The 25314-nt window shown below is 46.8% G+C and overlaps 1 protein-coding gene across 4 annotated transcripts; it reads right to left on the reverse strand.

Annotated features, from left to right (window-relative positions):
• Positions 1–610: 610 nt before the first annotated feature.
• SLC17A4 (solute carrier family 17 member 4) lies at positions 611–23573 on the reverse strand. Of its 4 annotated transcripts, none has more exons than XM_030314678.1 (12): positions 23494–23573; positions 15975–16097; positions 8510–8715; positions 7780–8013; positions 7596–7683; positions 7017–7103; positions 5452–5570; positions 5168–5329; positions 3212–3344; positions 3022–3131; positions 2048–2138; positions 611–1070 (listed from the first exon to the last, which is right to left on the reverse strand). In XM_030314678.1, the coding sequence occupies exons 2-12, from the start codon at positions 16060–16062 to the stop codon at positions 847–849; spliced, it is 1542 nt and encodes a 513-aa protein (XP_030170538.1). In that variant the 5' UTR covers positions 16063–16097; positions 23494–23573; the 3' UTR covers positions 611–846. The 4 variants fall into 4 exon arrangements, with proteins under 4 accessions (XP_030170538.1, XP_032448995.1, XP_030170540.1 ...); XM_030314680.1 differs by having other exon boundaries at positions 868–1070; positions 2984–3131; XM_030314681.1 differs by lacking the exon at positions 611–1070 and adding an exon at positions 2344–2439 and having other exon boundaries at positions 2071–2138.
• Positions 23574–25314: the final 1741 nt, after the last annotated feature.

The raw sequence follows: 25314 nt of genomic DNA on the forward strand, positions 1-25314 counted from the left end.
GGTGCTCTCGGAACCCCGTCGTTTAAGGTGTCCATAGAGGGTTTATTGCGCACGCATGATTGATGAAATGATTGGCAGCTGAGGAATAACTCGATCTCCAGGCCCTCTCCCCTCCCTGGAAGCAGGATGATGGAGCTGAAAGTTCTAACCTTCCATGGTGCCTTAGTGTCTCTGGAGACCAGCCCCATCCTGAAGCTCCCCGGCGCCCCCAGCTCCCAGCCATCCTGTTACAAGACCAGAGACACCCTCATCACTCCACAGAGTCCAAGGGTCTTAGAAGCTCTTTTGGGAACCAGGGACTGGGTCCAGATACTATGACAACAGGTGCTTCTATCATGTCTATCACTGGAGGAATTCCTAATCTGAAATTCTGGAGCTCTGTGCCAGAGAGCGGGGGCAGAGGCAAAATACGTATTTTTAAATTTTTTTTTTTAAATTTTTTTATTTTTGACAGAGACAGAGTGTGAGCATGAGCTGGGGAGGGGCAGAGAGAGAGGGAGACACCGAATCCCAAGCAGGCTGCAGGCTCTGAGCTGTCAGCACAGAGCCCGACGTGGGGCTCGAACTCACGAAGTATGAGATCATGACCTGGGCCGAAGTCAGACGTTCAACCGACTGAGCCACGCAGGCACCTCCGCAATTACATATTTTTTCTTATGTTGCGATAATAGAGGAAAGAGTGCAGAACGCTAGAAATGCAGATACACCAATGCTTTCAGGAGCTCACAGTTAAATAACGAGCCTTTCCCTACCCGCCCCTGAACGATCCACGAGTGGAACCTTCAGTCCTACACAGCCGAGGTCTCTGAGAAATTACTGGAAACAAAGTCAATTCAAATTGAATGGCTAACCAGTCAAGCAGGTGCTTAAGAGGGAATGCCCACGAGGGCAAACAATGAATGGCTGAGCATTAGGATCTCGGGCATCCGGTTTGCTCAGAAATGAGTGAGTGTCTGCTCTGTGGCCCAGTCCTGGACCTCTGCTTGCCCGAAGATCAGGTAGAAGACCAGGCCTGATACGTTCACAGAAGCTGAAATCAAGAAGACATTTCTCCAGCCAAACTCGGAATCCTGGAAGCAGGAGGCAACAAATTGTCAGCGGTCTCCTAGCCCTTGGCCCTCCGAGTCAGGAAGGCTCTGGCACGCGTCCTCCTCCCTACCCCCACCCCCGCCTCTGTGGGCTTCCTGGTCTAGAAGACACAAGTCATTTCCTGTGCCTTGGCCTCTCCCTCTGCTGGGACATTCCTCCCCCCAGATAGCCATTTGGCTCCCTTGTCTGCTTCTAGTCTTTACTTAAATGTTACTTTCCAGTGAGTCCTTCCACAACCACCCTTTTTAAAACTGCAGTCCCGCCCCTTCTGATGTACCCTGTTCTCCTCTCCTGTGTTATTCTTCTTTGAGCACTTGGCCACTGTTCCATACGCTGTATGTTTTACTTATATCATTAGTTTTTTGTCGGCCACAACAAGCTTCACCAGAGCAGGGACTTCTGTTTGCTTTATTCCCTGAAACAGTGCGCGGCATGTGCTAATGTTGAATTAATGAATGGATGAATGAATGAAGGCATAACAAGGGAAACAAATTCAGTTTGAGAATATCCATATTAAAAACCACTGTTGGTCAGCGACTGGAAGGGAAGCCCCTCAATCACAGTCACACCAGAACAGTTGGCCGCTGTATACGTGGCAAGCGGTGCCGTGAATATTGCTAGAAATTTTGATGATGAGCATGAAAGGCTCATCTTCTAAGGATTCTTAAAGCCTAAACTCCCAAAACTGAGCATTCTTCATCACGCCACACCCTCAACATGGTAATTGCCCAGCGTGAGTTGAGCCTAGGGTTAGATCACGAGGGGGTTAGGTCACGAGGGGGTTAGATCACGAGGGGGTTAGATCACGAGGGGGTTAGATCACAAGGGGGCTCAGGACTCTAGAGCTTTAAGTTGAGCCACGTTGAGGAGGGGACAAAAATGTCTTCAGCCTGACTTCTGCTGAGTGACCTCTACGGGTTTCTCTTACGCATATTTTCACCAGAGCGTTTGACCTCACCTGACTCATTATAAATCCAGCAAGAGTGGAAGAAATGGCTCCCGATGCATGAGCAAAGACTTGTGATAGTCCCTTGAGAAAGCCAGTGTACCTGAGACAGAAAAGAATGTCCCAGCATAAGCAAACTGTTAATCTCTGCTTACTAGCTGCAACCCTGTGCTCATCTCTGGGGATGCCTGGGGCTGACCCTGGGTCCAGGCTGAGTGAAACGTGGTCCAAGCTGGCTCAAACCCACGAATGGGCTCAGTAGAAGCCCGTGTGAGGGTCTGAGACTCCCCAGGGCAAGCTGTACGAACCGGTCAACATGGTGGATACAAAACGTCCAGATGGATGGTTTGCACCACGTTTGTGTGTTCTCTCAGTCTCTCAGGAACCTGATCCTGCGGCCCTGTCTTGGGGTAAAAAAGATGCCTCACTGGGTGAGACCAAAGCCTCTGCCTTGTGTCATGGTGGTTAGGTGTCTAAAACTGGCATGTGTTGTGACCGGGAAAGGGTCCCGGGAGCTACAGGTGCACGTCCCAGCCATCTTCCACACCACCTCTAGGAGAGGCCCGTGTTTCGCTTGCTATCCCTTTATTCAAGCTTGATCTCTATTAAAGCTTTATGTGAGCCTTACGGGCCCTCCAGGGATCCACCCCTGTGTGACTGCAGCGTTTCCTGACAGAGAGCTTGGTGTGAGTCCCCCCCCCACCTCCACCCCTGGTTGAGCGGTGAGTGTGGCCACTGCCTCCCCCTGTTCTCCACTTGGAAAACTAAGTTCCCAGGGGCTGACTAGCCTTGGGTCCCTTCCAGGAATTATTTGCACATAGGGCTGTCACTAACATCTCCTGTGAGCTGTCACATGTATTGCTGGCATCTAACTGGTGCGTCAGAGCGAGTTTAGGGCCGTTGGGCCTGAACTGAGCTTCTGGGAGGATGAGGCCGAGGGGTTCCTACCGAGGAGCGATGTCCAAGAAGTTAACAAAAGCGCCTACTTGGCAGAAAGTGTTGGTGGTGAAAGACAGTGCCAACAAGGCCATGGTGGCGCTCAGGCTGGATCTGGTCCAGTGCAGGGACACTAGGGCTGCAGCTGGGATGAGAACCCCTGCAGCGGGACAGGCACAGAGAGAAGTAAAGCAACTGTCCTGAGCCTCCCGCATCCAACCCCGTCCCCTTCGTCCTTACCTATGGCGGTGAACAGTTTCCTGATGCTCATGAGTCGGAGGAGTTTTCTGGAGAGAAGGAAATCTGCCAGTAGACCTCCGAAGATAGTGCAGATAAAGGCAGCCACCAACAGCAGGGATGTGAGGATCCCACTCTGAGGACCAGAGAGAAGTGAGCAGCGTGCCTCACTTCCCACACCGCAACACAGATTGACAAGGTGGCTTGTCCACATCTGTAGCTTTTTTCTTTTTTCTTTTTTCTTTTTTTAAATGTTTGTTTATTTTTGAGAGAGAAGAGGAGACAGAGTGGGAACAGGAGAGGGAAGAGAGAGAGGGAGACACAGAATCTGAAGCAGGCTCTGGGCTCCAAGCTGTTGGCACAGAGCCCGACATGGGGCTTGAACCCACGAACTGCGAAATCATGACCCAAGCTGAAGTTGGACGCTTAACCGACTGAGCCACCCAGGCGCTTCCCCCCCCTTTTTAAAAATTTTTTTTAATGTCTTAGCTTTTCTTTATATACATATCATCTTTAATACAAATTTCATGTTGCTGGACTGAGCCAACCCAATTCCAGTGCCTGAGGAAAAACATGCATGTAGTTCAATTTGAAAAAAAAAAAGTAATGTTCTCTTTACGTGTAAAGGTCACCTGGAAATAGGTTTTAAAAAGAACAAAACCCAATAGAAAAATAGGCAAAGGATAGGAACAGTTTACAGGGATGGAAAAATAAGTGACTCCTGAACCTATTAAAAGATATCTGACCTCAAAGTAAAACAAAAACAAAAAGCTGTCAGAGTGCCATTTTTCATGGATCAAACTAGCAAAAATCCAACAGTTTTTTTGACGTGATCAATGGTGATTGCTGTAGGTAATCAGGTACTTGCAAATATTCCCAGTGTCCTGTGGGGGCAATTTGACAATAGCTATAAACGTTTATGCAGGGCACCTGGGTGGCTCAGTCGGTTAAGGGTCCGACTTCGGATCAGGTCATGATCTCCCAGTTCATGAGTTCGAGCCCCGCATCGGGCTCTGTGCTGACAGTGTGGAACCTGCTTGGGAGTCTCTCTCTCTCTCTCTCTCTCTCTCTCTGTCCCCCCCCCTTTCTGCTCCTCCCCCACTTGTGCACATGCACACTCTCTCTCTCCAAATAAATAAGTAAACTTAAAAAAAAATGTATTTCAGGGGCGCCTGGGTGGCTCAGTCGGTTAAGCATCCAATGTCGGCTCAGGGCACCATGTTGCAGTTCGTGAGTTCGAGCCCTGCATAGGGCTCTGTGCTGACAGCTCAGAGCCTGGAGCCTGATTCAGATTCTGTGTCTCCCTCTCTCTCTGCCCCTCCCCTGCTTGCACTCTGTCTCTCTCTGTCTCTCAAAAATAAAAACATTTTTTTAAAAAAGGCGTCCATGTTATAGGAATTGAAAGGCTCCTGCCAGACTATCTCAGCATCTGTTCATTTTGTGAACAGAGAGCTGGACACATGTGCACTTTTCTCTTTATGTGTCACACTTGAATAAAAAACATTTGTTAAAGAACGTTACCTTTAAGTTTCTGGCAGAAGGCTTATTTGGAACTTTATGTCCTGTTAATAATCCCTCGTCTTCAGCATTTGTTGTTAAGCCTCCCCGTGGAGCCTTCTTCTCCGAGGCAGAACTTGTTTTGTTACCCCTTTATTGTTTGTGCTGCCAGCAGGGTGCCTTGTTTGCAAATGTTGATCGTTTTGAACATAACATAAGGGACATAGGTCCCTTAAGAATTACGATATCCTCTGAACGTCAAGCTTACTTAGAACCATACCAGCCTTCCCCAAAAAGCCGTAGATCACAGTGAGATGAATCAGAATTCAAGTGAACAGGGTTGCATTTCCTATACAAAAGTCCCAGGCTCACTTCCTTGGATGTTGTGGCCATGAGCGGGACAGAGATTTACGTAACGAAGCATTTAAACAGGAGAACAGAATGGGCTTTCTCTGTACTTACGTCTCTGAGGTTAGCTTGAAGTACGGTGCTGAAGTATGTTGGTGTGTAGTCCATAAAAATAAAAAAACTCCAGAATTCAGTGAAATGAAAGATTAAAATGGCCCAAAGTGGTAGGGATCTGACCATAGCCTTAATGGGCAGAGACCAGGCTGGTGAAGAGTCCTGGAAGAAAGCATCTCTCAATACCCTGCCATCAGAAGACAAGAGCTTTGTGCTGATGCCCTCCCCACCCGTGAGCCACCCAGACGGACCCAGGGAAATGGCAGAGAAGTTCATCAGTGCACCTGCTGAGCCAGTGAACGCATGATGTATTCCTTCTCACCAGTGCTGATAAATGGATGATTTATGGGGTCGTCATAAAAAAGAGGAAACCAGAGAAAAGAACAGGCACAGCCAATTCCACCTAGGAAGAGGGTCCGGTTAGCCCTGGTTGCGAGTTGTTTCAGTTTGACACCACACTGAGAGGATTGCTGCGGTTGACAGAATGACTGTCCCCAAGATTCCACTCCTCCCTGCATCCACACCCTCCTGCGTGGCCCTGTCATTGGTGGAGGGTGCTTCCCCACCACTTACACATACATGATGACACCGTTGGACAACCCGGCCTGATGAGTGTTGAGTGGAAATAAAATTGATCTTAACACTTTCTCTTTTAGGGTCTTAAAGTCTCGATGGCTCTTTTTACTTGCTAGCTTGTCTTTTACACATTTTTCCACAAAGGCACTGTGAGGAGTTACCATAGAGTGTAGAAATATCATACAGGCATTCTGCTTGGTTTTGAGAATAGAAGAGTAAGTACAAAGGTACAATTTTGCCATCAAGGAACTTGAAACCAAGTAGGGAGGAGCAGATACAAAAATGACCGCTGTCATACATCGAGAACGGAGGAAGTCCACAAATACTGTACTGAGTTCCTGCTTTGTAGGTACTGCTTACTATTTCTGAAAATCTTGAGCAGAGTTAGCCTCTCATTGCTTGAGTCATTTTTGTAACCTGCCCTTTGAAGTGTCTATGACAAAGCCTTTGGAGGTTGACAAGCTATCGTAACCAATCTTCACACACTAGTGAATATATATTTTTTTCTAGTGAATATATGGACCTGACGGTACAGGCACCCTTGATCTAAGAGTCTTCTCCTCGAACAGAAGCACCCTTGGGGCTCAGTGATCTTACAAGAATCACACGGTTTACAGGTGGGGTTTCAGAGAACGTTTTAAAAAGCCAAACACAAGCATTAGCTGAGAGCAGCCCAGCAGATCCCAACCAGGGCGAGGGGGAAGGCAGTATTTTGAAGTAGTAGAATATTGCTTCTGGAATCATCCATGTGTCTTTGGAAGCTTCTGCAGCTTCTCTGAGGGCAGTACAGCCACTCTTGAGCCTCACATGGTCTGCCCTGTCCTGCAGGTTCTACTGGTTGATTCTCTACGCCAATTGGCATTTTGTGGTTAGGTCACAGTCTCATAATTTTCTGGTTGTGATAGTAGGAGAATTTTAAAAGATGAATTAAATAAACGTAACTAAAAACATAATCCCACCAAGATAACATTTCCAACATCTTATAATAGAAACCTCTCTGGGGTTCTTTGTGGGTTCGGTCTAGAAGCAGGATGGACTGTTATGATGCCTGTAAAGTCATTGGTTTTTCTAGCTCCACATTCAGGCTACTGAGATTTAAATGTCATTTTGCGAGATTCATAACGTGATTATCTGTGAGCATTATCCACTTTAGTTATACAAATATTCCTATCTATCAGGATTTGGTTAACCATAGATGACTCACATCACGAAAATCATGCCCAGCATTCTCTGTCGTGATACAAAATCCCAAATATGAAAAGCCCCCACTCACCAAAGATATAGAAGATATAAGGCCACCCTATGGTCTGGCAGAGGAAACCACCGATGAGGAAAATGATGAAGGATCCCAGCAGTTGCCCTGAACAGAAGATGTGAGGATGTTCTGAGTGTGAGTCAGGCTTGGGACTCTGTGTGCTTCCTCCAGACTGACCCCTTCCCAGAGCTGAGTTGCACAGCGATTAAAGTTATGAGCGGCGATCCAGACTACCTTGGTTCAAATCCTGCTCCTTCACTCAGGAGCTGTGTGATGTTGGACAAGTTGGACAAGTTGGATGTTGGACTAGTCTATTTGTATCTCAGATTCCCTTCTGTGTGAAATGGAAATAATGACGTACAGCTGAATTGTAAGATTGTTCCAAGGCTAAAATGACATTTACATGTGCAAAGCACTTACAACCGTGGTTGGTACGCAGTTGGCAACCAGTTATGATTTGAAAAAAGATACTGCAGGGTAGTAGTGCTTGAGAGCAAGGAGACAGGGTAGTTGGACTATAAAGTCTTGGCTTCTGTCCATAGGCCATTGCAGAGTACTCTTAGTGCATATGAGCTGAGAATTTAAGGCATCCATTACCTGATATGGCAATGTTGATGAGCTGACTCTTTTCCAGTGGGGGAGCCCACTTCACCCAAATTGTATACTGACTTGTTAATACCATACCCTGGGAAAAAAAAAAAAGTCCCATTCTTGGCTATCTGAGGTCATTTGGGAACCTATCTGTATTCCACTTATACTTACTTAGAAAGCATCTTGGTACCTGGGCTATGCCTTGAACTATCCGAATGACAACGAGGAAGGCCACTCCAGCATCAGCTGCCAGTGGGATGAAGAAGGTCAAGACCGAGGAAAGAAACAGACCAACACCAACCAAGTACTTCGCTCCATATATTCCAGACATGTAGCCAATAGGGATTGGAGCCAAGAAGGAGCCATAGTTGAGAGAGCTGAGAATGATCCCCTGCATATCAGGACTCCAGTCATACGTAGGGGCCTGGGTGACAAAGAGAATCTCACTGTTTATCTTTGGCCACCTCTCTCCAGTGCCTCCAGTCTGCCAAGTTCATTAGGAAAACCCAAGCATATGCCCAAGGTACTCTTTGCCTTTACACAGTTTCCCTGGTTACACAGTTAATGACGAACCAAGACCTAAGAGATCCCTTAAAGAGAGAAAGGCTACAAAGAAAAAGCATGCTAGGCAAGGTGATTTTTAAAATCTGCGAAGGAAGAAAGCAAAAGTAACATAAATCTGTGGAACTTAATTGTTTGTGTGGTGGTTTTCGTCCTTGTAGGGGAAAAACGTGTGTCCGCTAACGAGTAGAATGATATCCTGCGTGCTTAGTCCCTGGTTGCAGCGTTAGACACAGTAGAGATATAATCTGCTTAGCGATACAGTATGTTTGTGTGTAATACACTTCGTCGAACATAGTAGGTGCTTAATAAGTAAATAACCCTTTAGGTCGAACGGTGCAGAGTCTCATTAAACTTACCATTGGCTTAAATTCTTTTAGAGTTTCACTCCAGCTGTCCTGGGGGGCGGTGGGAGGCCTCTCTGTGGAGTTGTTGGATGGGCCAGCCAGGGCTGTGTTGTTCACCATAGCTGGGATGGCTATGCTCAGGTTCATTTGTTGGGTGAAAATCGAAAAATTGCAGAGATGCGCGATGAGGGCCAGCCCGTGTCGGACTGAACAAAAGCCTGAGGTGGGGGGCACAGAAAGTCTTATCATTGGGGTGCTTTTCTCCCGCCTTTCGTAAGTCTGGAAAGGGGAGAAGATTGCAGTCTGTCTGTGAGGCAGAAACAGAGAGAGAGCAGGGGTTCCTCTGTAGGTGTCTGGTGGACACCTGTCCCTCCCCGCCCCCCAGGGGGTGAGGGGGTCAGGAACCTCCTCAGAACCATTACTTGAGCGGAGACTTGAAGAAGGTGTGGAACTGGCCAGAGCAAGTTTTCCTGACGGCTCTGGGATGAGCTCATGAGAGAGGCTGGAAAGAAGTGGGATTGGGGGGTGCCTGGGGGGCTCAGTCAGTTGAGCATCCGACTTTGGCTCAGATGATGATCTCATGGTTCGTGAGTTCGAGCCCCTCATGGGGCTCTGTGCTATCAGCACGGAGCCTACTTCAGATCCTCTGTCCCCCACTCCTGCCTCTCTCTCTCTCTCTCTCTCTCTCTCTCTCTCTCTCTCTCTCAAAAATAAACATTTAAGAAGAAGAAGTGAGATTGGACAAAGAACTGGCTAGAAGCCGTGGTTGATGGGATACAGATAGTAAGAGCAGGAGTTTTTGGAAATGACTCCCAAGTGCCCCACCCTGTTACCAGAGAACTCGGCTGATTAACGGGTTAGGGGAAGGGAGGAGACGAAATTTGAAAGGTAGGCTAGGTCGGATGTCAGAAGCATGTAACTTCATCTCGAAACTATAATTGAGGCTCACGTAAAATGTGCCAGTGATCCATGGGGGCTCTGGGGCTGTCCCTGGGGTTGAGTCCAGATGCATTAGTTTGGCAGCAGCTAGAAGGATCCATCAGCTGGCCCTGTAGAGATATCTCAGAGATACAATATGTGGCCCTGTCCTCAAGGCACGTGGGTGCCCCCTTTCCTGGCTCCTGGCAAACACGCTCCAGATGGCCAGCCCCATCTCCTGCTGTGTGGGGATCCTCCTGGTGGGTTCCAGGGGTGGACAGACAGATCAACAGGTGTAACTCAGGGGGCATTTAGTTGAGACTCTCCCCTCCCCCATCCACAGGAATTGACGTTGGCGTTTTGAGAACATCATATAGATAGGGCAGATCAGATTGAGAGGGATGGCCACTCGTGTAGCATGTCTGCTCCTAGTCAACGTAGCGATGGCTCCCTGGGGATTCAAGTCTTTTTCTCTGCTCCAGGGTGAGATTTTACAGCTCTCTTCAGTTTACGTCCCACCCAGGTTTCTTAACGTACTTTTTATTGTTTCCAGAGCAGTCCTTTCTTTTCCCTGTCATTCTCACATTTTCTTCCTTTGAGTTGAGAGCAGAAAACCAATCCTATGTACGTGTTAAGTACTAATAATAGAAAAAAATAGGTGATTATGGTTGTCATGTTTACCATTTATTTCATTCTCTTGGGTAATCTATTCACTGGCAGTTTCTAAACTGTTAAATAGAAGCAGAGAGAGCGGCCACTCCTGTCCTATCTGGATTTCTGGGGAATGTTTCACACATCACACTGTTAAGTAGGCTGGTGGGACTTGTGCTTTCATTGCATGAAGCTATCCTGGTCCTGTTTCTTATTACTTTTATGTGACTGCATGAGTTTTATGAAATGTATTTGAATCATACAGTCAGGATACCCAGATCTGCTCTAGTAACAGCTGTGTGCTCCCGGGCAAGTTCCTGAACTATCTGTAGCCTCAGTATTCCACCTGTAAAATGGGGCTAATGATAGAACCTACCTCAAGGTCCTGAGTGAGAATTGAGTTTATGTAAGTTCATTAGAATTATTTATTAATAGCATTTGGCTCTCCTTACTTTCTTGAATTGATCTCTTCCTAATAGGATGTTTTAATGAAAACACATGACTTATTTTGCAAATATTTTGGCTAGAATTTTACGTTAGCGTATATAATTGAATTTGGGTGAATGTTACTGTGAATAATTGTGGGGGTGTAATTTTTGACATGCTAGTTTTATAAAGAAAGTTAGTTTTAGGCTTTCCATCTCAACCTGTGACCTGAAGTATTTTAGGTGAATAGCCATTTTGTTTTGTCTTAATATACTTTTTATTTTAGAACAGTTTTAGACTTAACAAAATTACTGAATTTCTGTACACCTCACACCCATTTTCCTCTTTTGCGAACTTTTTTTTTTTTTTTTTTTTTAGAGAGAGAGAGAGAGAAAAATCTTAAGCAGGCTCCATGCTGAGCGCAAAGCCTGACGTGGGGCTCAATCCCATGACCCTGAGATCATGACCTGAGCCGAAATCAAGAGTCAGTGCTCAACTGAGTCACCCCGGGGCTCCTGTTACAAACATCTTCTATTGCTCTGGTGCATTTGTCACACTTGATTGACCTACTGTGATGTGTTGTTATTAGCTAAAGTCTACACTTTATTCAGACTTCTTGGTTTTTACCTGATGTCTGTGTTCTGTTCCAGAATTGCATTCAGGATAGCATAGTACATTTAATCATCACATGTCCTCGGCATATGTATGGCTATGACAGTTTCTCAGACTTTCTTTTCTGATGACCTTCAGGATCTTGAAGAACAGTGGTCAGATAGTGTATAGAACGTCCCTCGACTGGGATTTGTCTGATACGTTTTCATGACTGGACTAAGGCAACGTGTGTTTGAGAGGAAGGCTGCCATTCTCTTCACGTATCGAGGGTCCATACTATCAACATGACTTATCACTGCTGATATTAGCCTTGAATCACCTGGTTTGAGGTAGTGTCAGGTTTCTCCACTGGGAAGTTACCCCTGTGTTCTCCCTTTCCAGACTGTCCTCTGGAAGAAGTCACACGCACAGTCCACACTGAAGCAGTGAGGAAATACACTTAAGGTGTAGCATCTACATAAATATTTGTTATTTCTTCAGCCCTGGATACATAGACATTTCCTGTTCCATAAAATCTCACCGAATTTTTCTAGCGAAACCACCAAGATCTACTTTGTTTTAAAAGGGTTAACTTTTCGGGGCGCCTGGGTGGGGCAGTCGGTTAAGCGTCCGACTTCAGCCAGGTCACGATCTCACGGTCCGTGAGTTCGAGCCCCGCGTCAGGCTCTGGGCTGATGGCTCGGAGCCTGGAGCCTGTTTCCGATTCTGTGTCTCCCTCTCTCTCTGCCCCTCCCCCGTTCATGCTCTGTCTCTGTCTGTCCCAAAAATAAATAAAAACGTTGAAGTAAAAGGGTTAACTTTTCAACAACTTGCTTCACTTCTTACATGGTTTTTTGACATGAATGAGTTTTCTTAATGCAAATTGATAAATTCTATTTTCATAGAAGGTATGGATATTATCTGCTTTCCCTGTAACTAACACCTTATGTATTTTAAATGCCTCGTCTCCTTTGTCCCCACCATCAGTTATGTTGAATCTCTCTGCCTGATCGATCTGAGTTATGAATTGTTTCACTGTGGTGAATGGCATCTGCTCTCAAAGGATCAGCTCTTGTACGTAGATTTCATCGCGATTTCCTTCATGATTCGCGTTCACTTTTTCTACATTTGAGTTGTCTGTTCTGTTTTTCCATGTACTTTCCTTGAAGTTGTAGACTCAGTGAACTGGATGCGTAATGAAGTTGCTTTCATCTATTCTTAGACAATCTTCATTGTCTTCCCTTCTTCCTGCCGATCATTTTTTGATCCACTTGACTTGCTACCCCTCTGCGTCCTCCGTGACTTTTTTAAGCCTTGGCTCTGTGTCACTGATTCGATTTTCTGTAGTGATGATTTCTTTCCTTGCTGCAGCTAATTCCTTTTTAACTCTGAAGTAATGTATTTTCCTCTTCAGTTTCCTTTCACATCTACGTGGGGTTCTTCCTTCACATTCTTCTGTTGATTTGCTGCCTACTCTCTAAGCTTCTTCCTATTCTTGAGAACTGAAATTAGGAATGAAAACAGTCCTCAGTGTCCCCATATAAAATCAGCACAGCAGTGTGATATAATGGTTAGCAATCAGACCGCTGGGGTTGAAATCCAGATGATGCCTCTTTGTGCCTTGATGACTTAACTCTTACTTCCTCTGTGCTTGAATTCTGGCTCCTGTACAATGGTGACGATGCTAGTAACACCTTCCTTGAAGGGTTGTTGCAAGGATTCGGTGAATTAATCTGTATAAAGTGCTCAGAACAGTGTCTGGCTCACAGCATGCACTCATTATGCGACGATCGCTCTTTTATCTGATACATTTCTTTTTATTCCTTTCTGTGCTAAAGTATTCACATGGGTCCCTTGTGCTTCGTCTCTGCAGTCTTGGGCCATAAGGGTCAATCATTTGTGATTTCGTGCCCGTGTGTTGAAACCTTTGCAATGGGCCACCTTTGTGGTCTGAGGCCCCGTTGTCATGTGATGGTAACAGTGCATGTGTGAGTGGGAAGATGGCATCTTGCATTTCTTTCGCCAGTTCAAGGGAAGTAATTTCTCTTCCATTAAAAACATTTTTTAAAAAATGTTTATTTATATTTGAGAGAGAGGGAGAGAGCAGAGACGGGGAGGAGCAGAGCAAGAGGGAGGCAGAATCTGAAGCAGGCTCCAGGCGCCCAGCTGTCAGCACAGAGCCCGACACGGGGCTCGAACCCATGAACTGTGAGATCATGACCTGAGCCGAAGTCAAACACCTAACCGACTGAGCCCCCCAGGTGCCCCACGACTCTTCCATTTTAATTTTGCGATGACCTGGTAGATTTTGAGGACAAGTCTCCCAAATGTCCCAGTTAATTTCTGCCATCACGCATGTTTTCCCTTGGTCTGTTGTACTGGCTCGAGATGCTAAGATGCCAGTGTTTAGAAAGATGGGTGAGCTGTGGAGGGGTAGACATCAGGATGGGGGCCCATGGGAGCTTCACCCCATATCCCAGCGCTGCAGACTCGCCCTGCTGCTGGTGGTCTACTGGCCTCTAGACACTGCCGTTCAGAGCTAGGAAGCATGAGCCAAGGCTTCAGTGTCCCCCTGTCTTTCTGTGTCACTGTACCATGCTCCAAGGACGAGAGTTTGGTCAGCTCTTGACATCCTCTCTCAATATCATCTAGAATGTATTAAACCAATCCACAAGTCTTAGCTTTTGTAATGTGTGGTAGGGACAGTTCCCTAGTTTTGTGGGGTTTTTTTTAGATTTGTTTTTAATGCTTATTTATTTTTGAGAGAGAGAGAGAGAGAGAGAGAGAGCGCGAGTGGGGGAAGGGCAGAGAGAGAGGGAGACACAGAATCTGAAGCAGGCCCCAGGCTCTGAGCTGTCAGCACTGTGAGATCATGATGTGAGCTGACGTTGGACGTCTGAGCCACCCAGGCACCCAGGCTGAGCCACCCAGGCACCCCGGAACAGTTCCCTAGTTTTAACCTAGATGGAGATACTTTCTCAAGTGGTGGGCTTGTTTATTTCTGTGACTTTCAGAAAGGGATGTGATTGTAGACTGGCCTTTGAGTGACATTCTTTCCATGGGCTGGGGCTCTTTCCACGTGGGCTCTCGATGGGGAGGAAGGAAGCTATGCCTGATGCTGTTTGTGAAGATTCTCACTCCATCCTTGCCTTGCCAAGTTCTCCACAGTAACAGAGAGACAGATACCTGAAAATGGCAGCCCTCAATCTACCATGTGAACAGGATTCCAACAAGGAGGGTGTTCTGGCAAGGTTTGGAAAGGTGGACGGTGAGAAGCCATGATGCCATGAGGCAGCTACAGGCCCATGTATGAGGGTTGTTGATGGTAGACATGGGATTTCTGCCTGTGATGTTTGGGTGTCCCCTTGAAAATCACCCACTCAGGGCTGCACATGGTCATCAGAGTGATGCATTATTATTAGTCCTCAGCAGAGGACTAAGCAAAATGGTAGGGCGGATGTCCTAGGAGACTGTAGAAGAAACCAGGAAGGTCGGCTATGAGTGTCACCACTGCCAAAAAGTGGGCTGAGCCAGGAACACTGTGTGAGAGCTGATGATCATCAACTCTGTATAAAGTTTATGTAGTGTTGACTGTGTGCCAGGCATTGTTCTAAATGGGTTACACATTATAACTAATTTAATCCTCGTTAAATTGTGATGTGAGGTACACACTATTATTTTATCTTTACAGATAAGGAAACGGAAACACACAAAGTTCAAGTAACTTCCCTAAGGTCACACAGCTCATAAATGGCAAAATCAGGATTGCAAACGTGGGAAATGTTTATACACAAGTTCTTTATATTTCTGATGTTGGTGAGAGAGAGTTAGGATAGGAGAATTTGGCCGAGGGTATTGTCCTCTAGACTCTTAAGTGTTTAGAAGTGGATGAGGTCTTAGGGATGCAAGAGTCGAGCTCTCCCATTTTGCAGATGAGGAAGCTAAGGCAATGGAATAGTATTCGTTCCAGGTCAAGTGGCTCATAGTTAACTGTAGATGGGGTATGAGAAGGCACCTGTCCTGATTTCTTCTTCGATGGGTAAGATGCAGAGAATCCTCTTGTCCTTCAGATATGCCCACTTCCCAGCAGACACCCTGGCCGAAATGTTGAGTATTGTGAAGCATCCCATCTTGGTTAGTGCTTTACTTTTCAAAAGCATTGTCTTCTTTTTAAGTTTATTTATGTATTTTGAGAGCAAGAGAGAGAGAGTGTGTGCACACATGTGGGGAGGGGCAGAAAGAGGGAGAGACAGAATCCCAAGCAGGCTCTTTGCCATCAGTGCAGAGCCCGAGGTGGGGCTCGAACTCACAAACCGTGAGATCGTGACCTGAGCCGAGATCAAGCATAGAGCTTAACCCACTGAACCACCCAGGCACTCCCTCAAAGACATTATCTTATGAAAAGCTTATATCTGTAAGAAAATTAATGAATCACACAGCTCTTGAGTCATTAGAAATTTAGAGTAAAATAAGGTGTTCAACAGTTCTTCTGAGTGAGAAGCTCTTGGTCGTGCTTTAGACAACATGGAAGATGGAAAGCGACTTCTCGGATACGGTGGAAAGGAAAAGCCTTCTCTCTTTGAGGCAGGTGTGGATCTATATGGGCAGAGAGATCCAGTGGGATGCTCCTCAGTTTAGAATCGGAAAAACCAAGACTGGTCTCCATGTTTTCTACTTAGCATCTGTTCTGAATTTTTATTTATCTGTAAATCATGTCTTGATACCTACCTGTCCTATGTACCTTCAAGGTTTCTTGCAAGAAGTGAAATAATTCTCAGTAAAAAATGCTTTATAGCTGTCTGGAGTCCTTGGCAATTGGTGGTAGCAAGAAGACGCTGAGTATCACCAACAGGGAAGTCAAGGTGACACAGATCCAAGTACGTGAACTTACCTTTCCTGGAGGTTTGCGCTTGAGCCATATTGAAATTGCCATCGCTGGAAATATGTCCCATTGCCTCAGCTTCTGCTCTGGTAGACATTTTGGTTGTCTTCTCCCAGGACTGGTGTTCACCTCCTGAAATAAAAGAACACAAAAGCAAATACAGGGTGACACGTGTCCAACATCACACATGACAGTGCCCCAATTCTAAGAAGGAGGAGGAAATATTTGGTGGGAAAGGTGCTAGACCAGGGTTCAGGAGACCTGATGTGTTGTCCAGACTCTATCAGTAGGCAAATGTGTGGCCTTGGAAAGGTCACAGTTACCCTGGTGTTAGTCTCTGCGTCTCAAAAATGAAGGGTCCGGTATGGGTTGCCTTAATGGGTCATAACATTCTTTCCAGTTCTGTGTTCCCGTGTCTCTCCATGGATATAGGAATCAACTGGATGTTAAAACTTGACAGTCTTTGAAATTTCATCTAGAAGATTCCACTGGATTAAATTACCCAAAAAACTGTCTATTACAAACATCTAGAGATACCAGACGAAATATGGCAAACATCTTTTTAAAGACATAGCTGCAAAGATAGCAAGAGATATCCCCATGGATGTAATGAAAAGTTTGCAGTATGAGCTAACTCTTCAGTGACCCTGGGACTGGGGTGAGGAGCCAGCATCAGCTTCCGTGACGCGGGATCTTGAGGTCCCTGGGGATGAGGGATAGAGCCTTAGACCTCTATCTTCTTGCCAGGAAGGCGATTGTGGTGGAGATCCTATTACAGAACCAGAGCCCTTGAAGGAGTTCAAAACTGAGTTAAAGAGGCTCTGTCCCTTGCAACAGCGAGCCAATGACAACTTTATGCTGTCCTGAGCTCTGGTTTGAAAATAAAGAGCCTCTCCTGGAAATTCTGAAAATTCACAACTGTATCATGGAGAGTTGGGGGTTGGAATTTACACAGTTTTCATTGTCTGAGAACTCTTTCTCAGCTGAACAACTCCTCTAAGAACTGGGCCCAGGCTGATGTCCTCAACACAGATCACATGGAATTACTGAAGGTGAAGCTCCACTTAATATGGAGATCCAAAATTATAAACAGTCACAGAAGCAACCATCCAAAGCAAACCCTCGGACTGAACACATGGCCAGATCAAATTGCCGAGATCTTCCAAGGGTAAAATACACTGATAAATGCATTATATAAGTGTGCTTAAAACAAGTGAAGAAATACAGGATAGTCTCTAAAACATAGAAGACACCCAACAGAACAGGCAGATTTAAGAAAGACACTACTTGAAATCTAAACGGCAAACTTAGGCATTAAAATAGGAAACTAAATGACTAGACGTATCTAAAAGACTGAATGAGTGAAATAAAAGGTAGAGCTACGTGAATGATACAGAATAAAGCTCAGGGAGATCATGAGGTATGATAGCAACATTAGGGGGCCTGGAGAAGAGAATGAAAAGGTCCAGAATATGTCGAATGAGACTTCTAGGAGAAGAAAAGGAAGAGACTTGAGGAGAGGCAGTACTTTAAGAAATAATGATCAAGGCTTTTCCAGAACGGATGAAACAATATTCCTCAGATTCAGGAATCACAATGAGTCTGAAGCCCGAGAAATGAAGTTAAAGCTACACCCAGCTACACCTGCATCTAATCATAAGGATCCCGTGGGATGCAAAAAAGCATGAAACTATCCATAGCGATAGATGCCATAAGAGGTCATTAGCAGGGATGAGAGGGTAGAAATTAATTACAGTATGATATCAGATAAGAGAGTGGGGTTTTTTAAACTTCAAGATCATAAAAAAAAAAGACAAAGTATCAGAAAGTGGGTGAAGAGTGTGTTAACTACCAGGACAATACATAAACAGATGACGAACAGATACGGGAAAATACACCCTGCCTTACTGTCAAAGACATGGACATTAGAAGAACCAGATCTTGTTATTTCTTACCCATTTGCTTCCATAAATATTTAAAAGACTTATCGCTGAGTTTAGGCAACAGTGTGGGGAGATAAGCTATTTGTGGGAATCGGTGCATCTTTCCACTTGATATTGGTGCTTCATGGCGTCTATCAGAGAGTACTACGCACAGCCACACGAAAGTATGTCCCAAGACCGTCTTTGTAGCAATATTTGGAGAAGTGAAAAATTAGCAGCTAATTAAAGGTCATTAATATTTAATTAAGTAAAGCACATATTTTTTGGAATACCATACAGTCATCGAAAAGAATTAATAAAATATCTCCACATAAGTATATAAAGATTGAAAAGGCATATTAAGGAGTGCCTGGGTGGCTCAGTTGGTTAAGCATCTGACTCTTGATTTCAGCTCAGGTCACGATCTCATGAGTTTTTGAGTTCGAGCCCTGCATCGAGCTGTGCTCTGACAGTGTGGAGTCTGCTTGGGATTCTCTCTCTGCCTCTCTCTCTCTCTCTCTCTCTCTCTCTCTCTCTCTCTCTCTGTCTCTCTCTCAGAATAAATAAACTTTTAAAAAGAAAATAAAAAGAAAAGACATATTAAGTGAAAAAAGCAAGTTGTAAATTCCAGGGGATACATGCACCCTGATGTTTATTGCAGCCTTATTTACAGTAGCCAAGATATGGAAGCAGCCCAGGTGTCCATCGATGGATGAATGGATAAAGAAGTGATATACGCATACGATGGACTATCACTGAGCCATAAAACAAATGCAATCTTGCCATTTGCAATGATGTGGATGGAGCTAGAGAGTATAATGCTAAGCGAAATAAGTCAGAGAACGACAAATCCCATACGATCTCACTCATAGGTGGAAACGAAGAAACAAAATAAACAGGCAGAGGGGCAAAAATGATAGAGAATGAGAGAGAGACCAATCAAGGAACAGACTTAACTGTAGAGAACACACTGATGGTCACCAGAGGGGAGGTGGGGTGGGGGGAGGGGGAAACAGGTGATGGGGATTAAAGAGGGCACCCGTCGAGATGAGCGCTGGATGCAGAATTGTCGAATCACTATATTGTACATTTGCAGCTAGTGTGACACCACATGTTAACTAACTGGAATTAAAATAAAAACTTGAAAAAAACGAGGAGAAAGCAAGTTACAGAACAAGAAGTACCATGGAAATAAAAAAAGGGAAGCGTACATAAATATAACGTTACATTGTGTAATTTGTGTGTTTGTAAGGGAGCAGAAAACTATGAACAGAAAAATCCTAACACAGAGACAGTGACAGCTGTCATCTACGTTGTCCTGAGCTCTGGTTTTAAAATTAAGCTACAATAATACGGTAAGCGTGGTCCTTCCCTCGGGAAGAATGGGCACCAGGGAACTCAACTGGATCTGTGGTGCTTGAATGAACTACAACAATGCTATATTTATGAATGACTACTGTGATTCAAAAATATATCTAAAACGGCAGTAACAGCACAACTGTCATAAGAGCTGGTCACAGCGTCTGGAGCTTGGGAATCTTTCATCCTGACAGATCCCTTCACAGATTGTGCACGGATTTGCGCGCACGCGCCTGCATGTGTGTGTGTTGTGTATGTGCACGCCTGGATGTTAAGGTGGGACTCTTACTCGGGGCACCCGGGGGGCTCAGTCAGTTAAGTGTCCGACTTCGGGTGAGGTCACGATCTCATGGCTCGTGGGTTCAAGCCCTGCATCAGGCTTGTCAGCACAGAGCCCACTTCGGGTCCTCTGTCCCCCTCTCTGCCCCTCCCTCACTCGTTCTCTCTCTCTCTCTCAGAATAAACTTTAATTAATTAATTAATTAATTAATTAAAAAATGGGACTTGTACTGGATGCGACTGAACCCAGACTATTTTGAGAACACCACAGTGAGTGTTGCCTCCATTCCCAAGTGATAGGAGACCACTATCCGGGACCGAGAAGGAGGCTGTTGAGCCCACTTCGAGGGCACTTCAAGGGCCCAAACTGCTGAGATGTAGAAGCTGAGAGAGAGTTTCTCGAGAGAAAGCTGCTGGTTTGGTCTGTCACTCATTCACCCTGCCTCCGTGAGAGAGGGGGTCACGGGAGGCGGGCGCTGCCCTGCCCTTTGTGTCAGATGATAGAAGCTGCCTGCCAGGGGTCCGTCCAGAGACCTTGACCTGTGTCCGCTGGAGGTTTGGCTGTGTGCCCACGAGTGACAGAGAGAAGGGGCTGGCGAGCGACATCTGCCTCAATCCAAGGGCAGGAGGCTGCGCAGAGCAGAGCAAGAGCCCCTGCCAGCCGAGCCTTCGGGCACCCAAAGCTGTCCCGGCAGCAGGTGCAAAGAGCCCCGGGCAGAGAGCGGCAGGCTCCTTCTGAGCCAGATGTGGACGACTCGGGAGGGCGCCGGCCGACAGTAAAGCCTGCGCCAGAGAACTGTCTAGAGGGGCCACGTGACCCCAGAAGAGGCAGATGGGCCGCAGGAGGCCCAGCAGCTGACAGAGGCGTGGTAAGGGTGTCCCCAGTGGGGAGCTCTCTGAAGGACTCCGCATCGACCGCCCTCCCAAGCCCCGAGAACACCAGTGCCAGGCCACGAGAGTCCCCGTCCCAAATCGCTTCCCACCTCTTACCAGCCGCCTCCCTGGCTCCCTAACCACCAGCCCTGGAAAGATCAGAAGCCTCAGCGGGGTGAGGCAAGGAGCCGCCCAAGAAAGGGAACGAGAAGCTAAGCCAAACGACCCCCCCCCCCCACCAAGGTCCAAGCTGGAGACAGGGAGAAGATCTGATGTTTAAAAACGTAGTTAACACACGGCATCATGTTCGTTCGGGACGTCCAATAGAACGACCCGAAAGTTCTCTACCTGACTCGGTGCTCAGCATGACAAGTGGACGCTTAGCCCCCTTTATCTGCGTAGGGAGACGCTGTACTGTGAGATAAAGTTTGGAGGCCTGTGCTTCCCATCAGACTGGACCTCTTAGTTATAACATGCGATTATATGAAAGCTGAAGACAGCCAGCGGACTTTGTACTGTGCCTGGCTCTGGTGGCCCTGGGAGCGGTCCCGTCAAACGAAGGGATGCGTTGCTGTACACGTAATTTGTGTATCGTGTCGGCCCACCTGTAGGGCAGTTGGTTGAGCTGCAAGGATAGTATCTGTCACAGGGATCCAAGGCTTTCAGACTAATGCTTTTTCCCAACGGTCAGCCCCTGTGAGGACTCTCCTGAGAGGTCACTGACTGCTAGTTCCTTCATTGATTTGGCAAATGTTTGTTGAACTGGCGAATGGAATGTTATGCGTCCTTAGACCTTTCTCTTGCATTTGTGGCCAAAGGGCTTCGTTCTCATGAGATGCCCCCTCTCTGTACTTGCTAGGACGGAGGCACTTGCCAGGTATTCCGATAACCGACAGCGGTGCCTCCCACGTCGTCCCCGGCGGCGTCCCTTGCCCTCCATCAGATGTGTCCTGCCCTCGTCCTCCACTGCCAGCTTGGACTGCCTTGTCAACTCCAGCTGGGCCGCCAGGAGAGGCGCCCCGGAGGAGAAAAACCTTGGGGCACCTGGGGGGCCCAGTCGGTCGAGCGTCCAACGCTTGGTTTCGACGCAGGTCATGATCTCGCGGTTCGTGGGTTCGAGCCCCGAGTCGGGCTCCGGGATGACAGTGCAGAGCCTGCTGGGGATTCCCTCTCTCTCCCTCTGTGTCCCTCCCCTGCTTATGCCCTCTTTCTCTCTCAAAAGAAATAAACTTAAAAAAAAAAGAAAAAGAAAAACCCGAGAATGACATTTGCTATGAAGAAGCTGAGGGTCACAGTGACAGCCACTGGGTAACTAGCAAGAAGAGGGCAAGTGCTTTACCAGGTTGTATGGAAAGTTCCACGTGCGCTGCAGTGGGAGGGGTGAGAAGAAAGTATCCCTGAGCAAGAGCGTTCCGGGCAAGGAAGCGGCAAGTTCGTCCAGGTCCAGTGCAGAGGGAGCGAGCAGGTTCATGTGGCAAGGGGGACCTAAGTGGTGGGTGGGGGCCATGCCACGTGGGGTCCTGCAAGTCGAGGAAGGGGACGGGATTCACTTGGCTGCTGAGTGATGCATGGTCTCTAAGGGACAAGACCGGGAGCTTGGGCAGAGGCGGTGGTAGCCTGCGCGAGCATTGATGTCTGGGCGAGGCTGCTTGTGGGGCTGTTTTGGAGTTAAAGCCAACAAGAATTGCTGACGAGGTGGGGAGGGGAGGAGAGAATGGGGCCGATCGTTGGAAATTTCCAGATGTATGGCTTGAACAAATGAGGGAGTGGCGTTGTGCTCCATAGAGATGGGAAAGGGAGCAGCGAGCGGGAAGGAAGCAGGTTTCCAGAAGGAAAATAAGAGTTTCATTTTGGACTGTTGGGTTCAAGATGCCTTTAGACCGAGAAGAGAAGATGGCCTGGCAGGCACTGCATCTGTGAATCTGTAGCTTGGGCCCAGGGGCCCGGGTAAGATATAAATTTGAAGGTCATCCCTCTTCCCTATTTAATCAGACTAAGTAGATGAGGAACAACCCGCAAGGATGCTGAACGCATCATTCTTCTCTCCGTTGGCCGTTGCCCCGGCCAGTGATGATTCTGTGTCTCTTCCCTTTGCACGAACCCCTGTCTTCTTCGTGAGCTCCCTGGGGAGTGAGACTCCTGCTTCAGGTCCCCAGCTCAGCTGCTAGAAACTCACATGTTTTTATACCTGGCCTCAGCACTGAACATTTTCTCCGTACACGAAGCAGCTTGGGACTCATATTCACAGCTCCCAAATCAGAGTCCCCTGCCCCCAAATCTTCACCCAATAACTACTTCCCAACGTCATGGATTCCATTTTGTTTTACGTCTCCCCATGCGTAAATTCATTGGAGGCGTCTTGTCTGTTTTGATTAATTTGATCTTTTAGCCCTGATAAAATCTTCCTTTTCAGAATTCAGCTTTCGCATTTTTATCTCACCATAGATGTGATCAGTGCTTTATTATTATTATTATTATTAATGCATTGCACAAAAATTAGCCCAGTAGATGACTCTTAAGCTGCAGGTATCCAGTCTAGTCCCAGTATTTGGGTAATAGTCACCCTTAAAGCATAGTTTAAAGTTGCTGGTTCACCTCCAAGTGCTTCAGATAGTTCAGACTCTCTCTCTCTCTTTCTGCAGCTACTTAATTTTTTTTAATGTTTATTTATTTTTGAAGGAGAGAAAGAGACTGAGCGGGAGAGGGGCAGAGAGAAAGGGAGACACAGAACCCCAAGCAGGCTCCAGGCTCCCAGCTGTCAGCCCAGAGCCCGACGCCGGGCTTGAACCCACGAACCGCGAGATCATGACCTGAGCTCGAGTCAGACGCTTAACCGACTGAGCCCCCCAGGCGCCCCTCTTTCTGCAGCTATTGTTTTGGATGATTTTGTTCCCTAAAGCTTTATTCGCTGGGGTTCTAGAGCTCTTGCTTCTACTAGGAAAAGGTGATGTTCTCTGTCACTTTGCAGAACTAGCTTAGGAAAGAGGAGTTCTCTTCACTACCCCACAGCCTCTACCCCAAAATAGCAAATGAGAAGAAGACCCACCCCCGTCCCCTCAAAAGCAGAATGTTGAGGGGAAAGACTGAAGACTAACCTGAGAGAGTGCAGTGTCCTCATTTCTTTCCAAAAAATGCCTCCAAGTTTTTCAGCATTTTCTCCAGTGCCTTAAATCCCCGTGTGGTAAATGATTACCTCAAAACCGTTAGCCCGTACGCTCTTCAGTGGGAAGATTTTACTGGGTCAGTGGTTTAATCTTTAACTTTAATTGGTCAATGGACAAGTAGACCAGACTCCTTAAATCGTCCTCATGCTTTGCAGCCAGCAAGGTCCCTCCTGTCTTCCCCAATCTTCCTATCAGAATCCGCGTTCCTTCTCTGTAGGGTCCTGACACCCCATGCCCCCTGTTTCCAGGGGTGTTCATTCTGTTCTTCAGCAGGATGGGGTGTGTCCCCGTCCCCTGTGAGCCCTGTCTCCACCAGGACCGTTTGTCAGAACGAGGCTTTCGACAGAGCGGACACGTAGTATCCACCGCGGTTGACTCAGACGCCTTGTGGCTTTATGATTAGAGCTGTTGGCACAGACACCACTGGGCTTTCTGTGAAAATTAACCGCCTGTGATTCCACTCCCTTTGGTAGCAGAACATCTCAGAAGCTGCGCCCAGACCCGTGTTCTGTTCCCTTGTGTCCAGTTCATTCTCGAGCCCACTCGAGATGAGAAAGCCCTTGGCGAAGCCATCAGTGACTTCCATGCTGGCAGGTCCAGTGGCCACTTCCTAGGTTTTGTCTGATAAGCCCGACAGCCTTCCTCACCTGCTTCTCGCCTGGATTGTTTCACTTGATTGTCACCCGCGAGCCGGACCTGATTTTCCTTGCGCCTCATTGGTGGCTGCTCCTGAATCTTTTTGGCAGGTTCTCATGTTTTCTCTAACCTCCCTTGTTGGTGTGCCCAGGCTGGCGTCCTTGAATTTCTTCTGTGTTCAGGCTCACTCCCGAGATGAGCCCGGCCTCCTTTCTTACATGCCCTTCCTCTGGCCTCTTCCCTCAGCTCAGAACTTGACCTCTTCAGCTGTCTTCATCTCTCCTTGAGTATCCAGGAGGTGCCTCGGTCTTAACATGACCACAAGAACGACTCCGGAACCCTCTCCACCTCCCCCTACCCTGGGGGGGGGGGCATTACCATTTTCCCACCTAATCTTGCCCCAAACCTCAGAGTCTTTCTTAATTAGTCTGCTCTTCCCCTCGGTAGTGAGCCTTCACTCCACCAGCATGTTCCGTCGGCTCTACCTTCAGACGTTTCCAAATACCATCACTAGTCGTTTCCTCCATTTCTCATGCAATCACCTGTCTTCCGAGTAAGTAGAACAGACCCTTACCTGGCCCACAGCTTCTCCTCTCTTTTAGTGCATCTCCACGCAGCAGGCATAATGTTGAAAATGTAAATATGATAACACCACTTACTGGTTTAAAGTTTTCCAGAGTTTTCTCCGTGAAATTAAGACAAAATGGACCAAATTCAGTCTCTTGCAGGTGTCACTTATCAGGTCACTTGCTGACCTCCGCTCCATCCACTCTCCCTTTGCCTTCCCCATGGAGCTCTTTCCTGCCTCAGGGCCTTTGCACTTATAGTTCCTCCTTCCAAAATGCCCAAATCCCCAAGTTGATTTCACATGTTTTATGATGTTATTGAAAACATAAAACACTTGAAAATATTTCTTCTAAGAAACCTCTAATGTGATGTTTGGATTGTAATCCCAAAAGATTATTAAAAGAAAAAAAAAAGTTTGAAGAAAACAACTCCAAACACAAATCTAAAGAAGTAGGTTCAAAAACCAGGAATGTATTTCTGTGATATGGGCAGGATGTGTGGAAAAGTTGGTTGAGAACTCTGGAAAGTGAATAGTAGCACGAGGGTTGG

Source organism: Lynx canadensis, chromosome B2 (assembly GCF_007474595.2).
Source record: "Lynx canadensis isolate LIC74 chromosome B2, mLynCan4.pri.v2, whole genome shotgun sequence".
Classification (NCBI taxonomy): Eukaryota; Metazoa; Chordata; class Mammalia; order Carnivora; family Felidae; genus Lynx; species Lynx canadensis.

Excerpts from the sequence above, each read along its gene's own strand:
- SLC17A4 (XM_030314678.1), bottom strand. The coding sequence starts at position 16,062 with ATGTCTACCAGAGCAGAAGCTGAGGCAATGGGACATATTTCCAGCGAT. Across the intron at positions 7,684-7,779 it reads TAGTTCAAGGCATAGCCCAG|GGTATGGTATTAACAAGTCA; the intron begins GTACCAAGATGC and ends TTTTTTTCCCAG. Across the intron at positions 3,132-3,211 it reads GAAACTGTTCACCGCCATAG|GGGTTCTCATCCCAGCTGCA; the intron begins GTAAGGACGAAG and ends GTCCCGCTGCAG.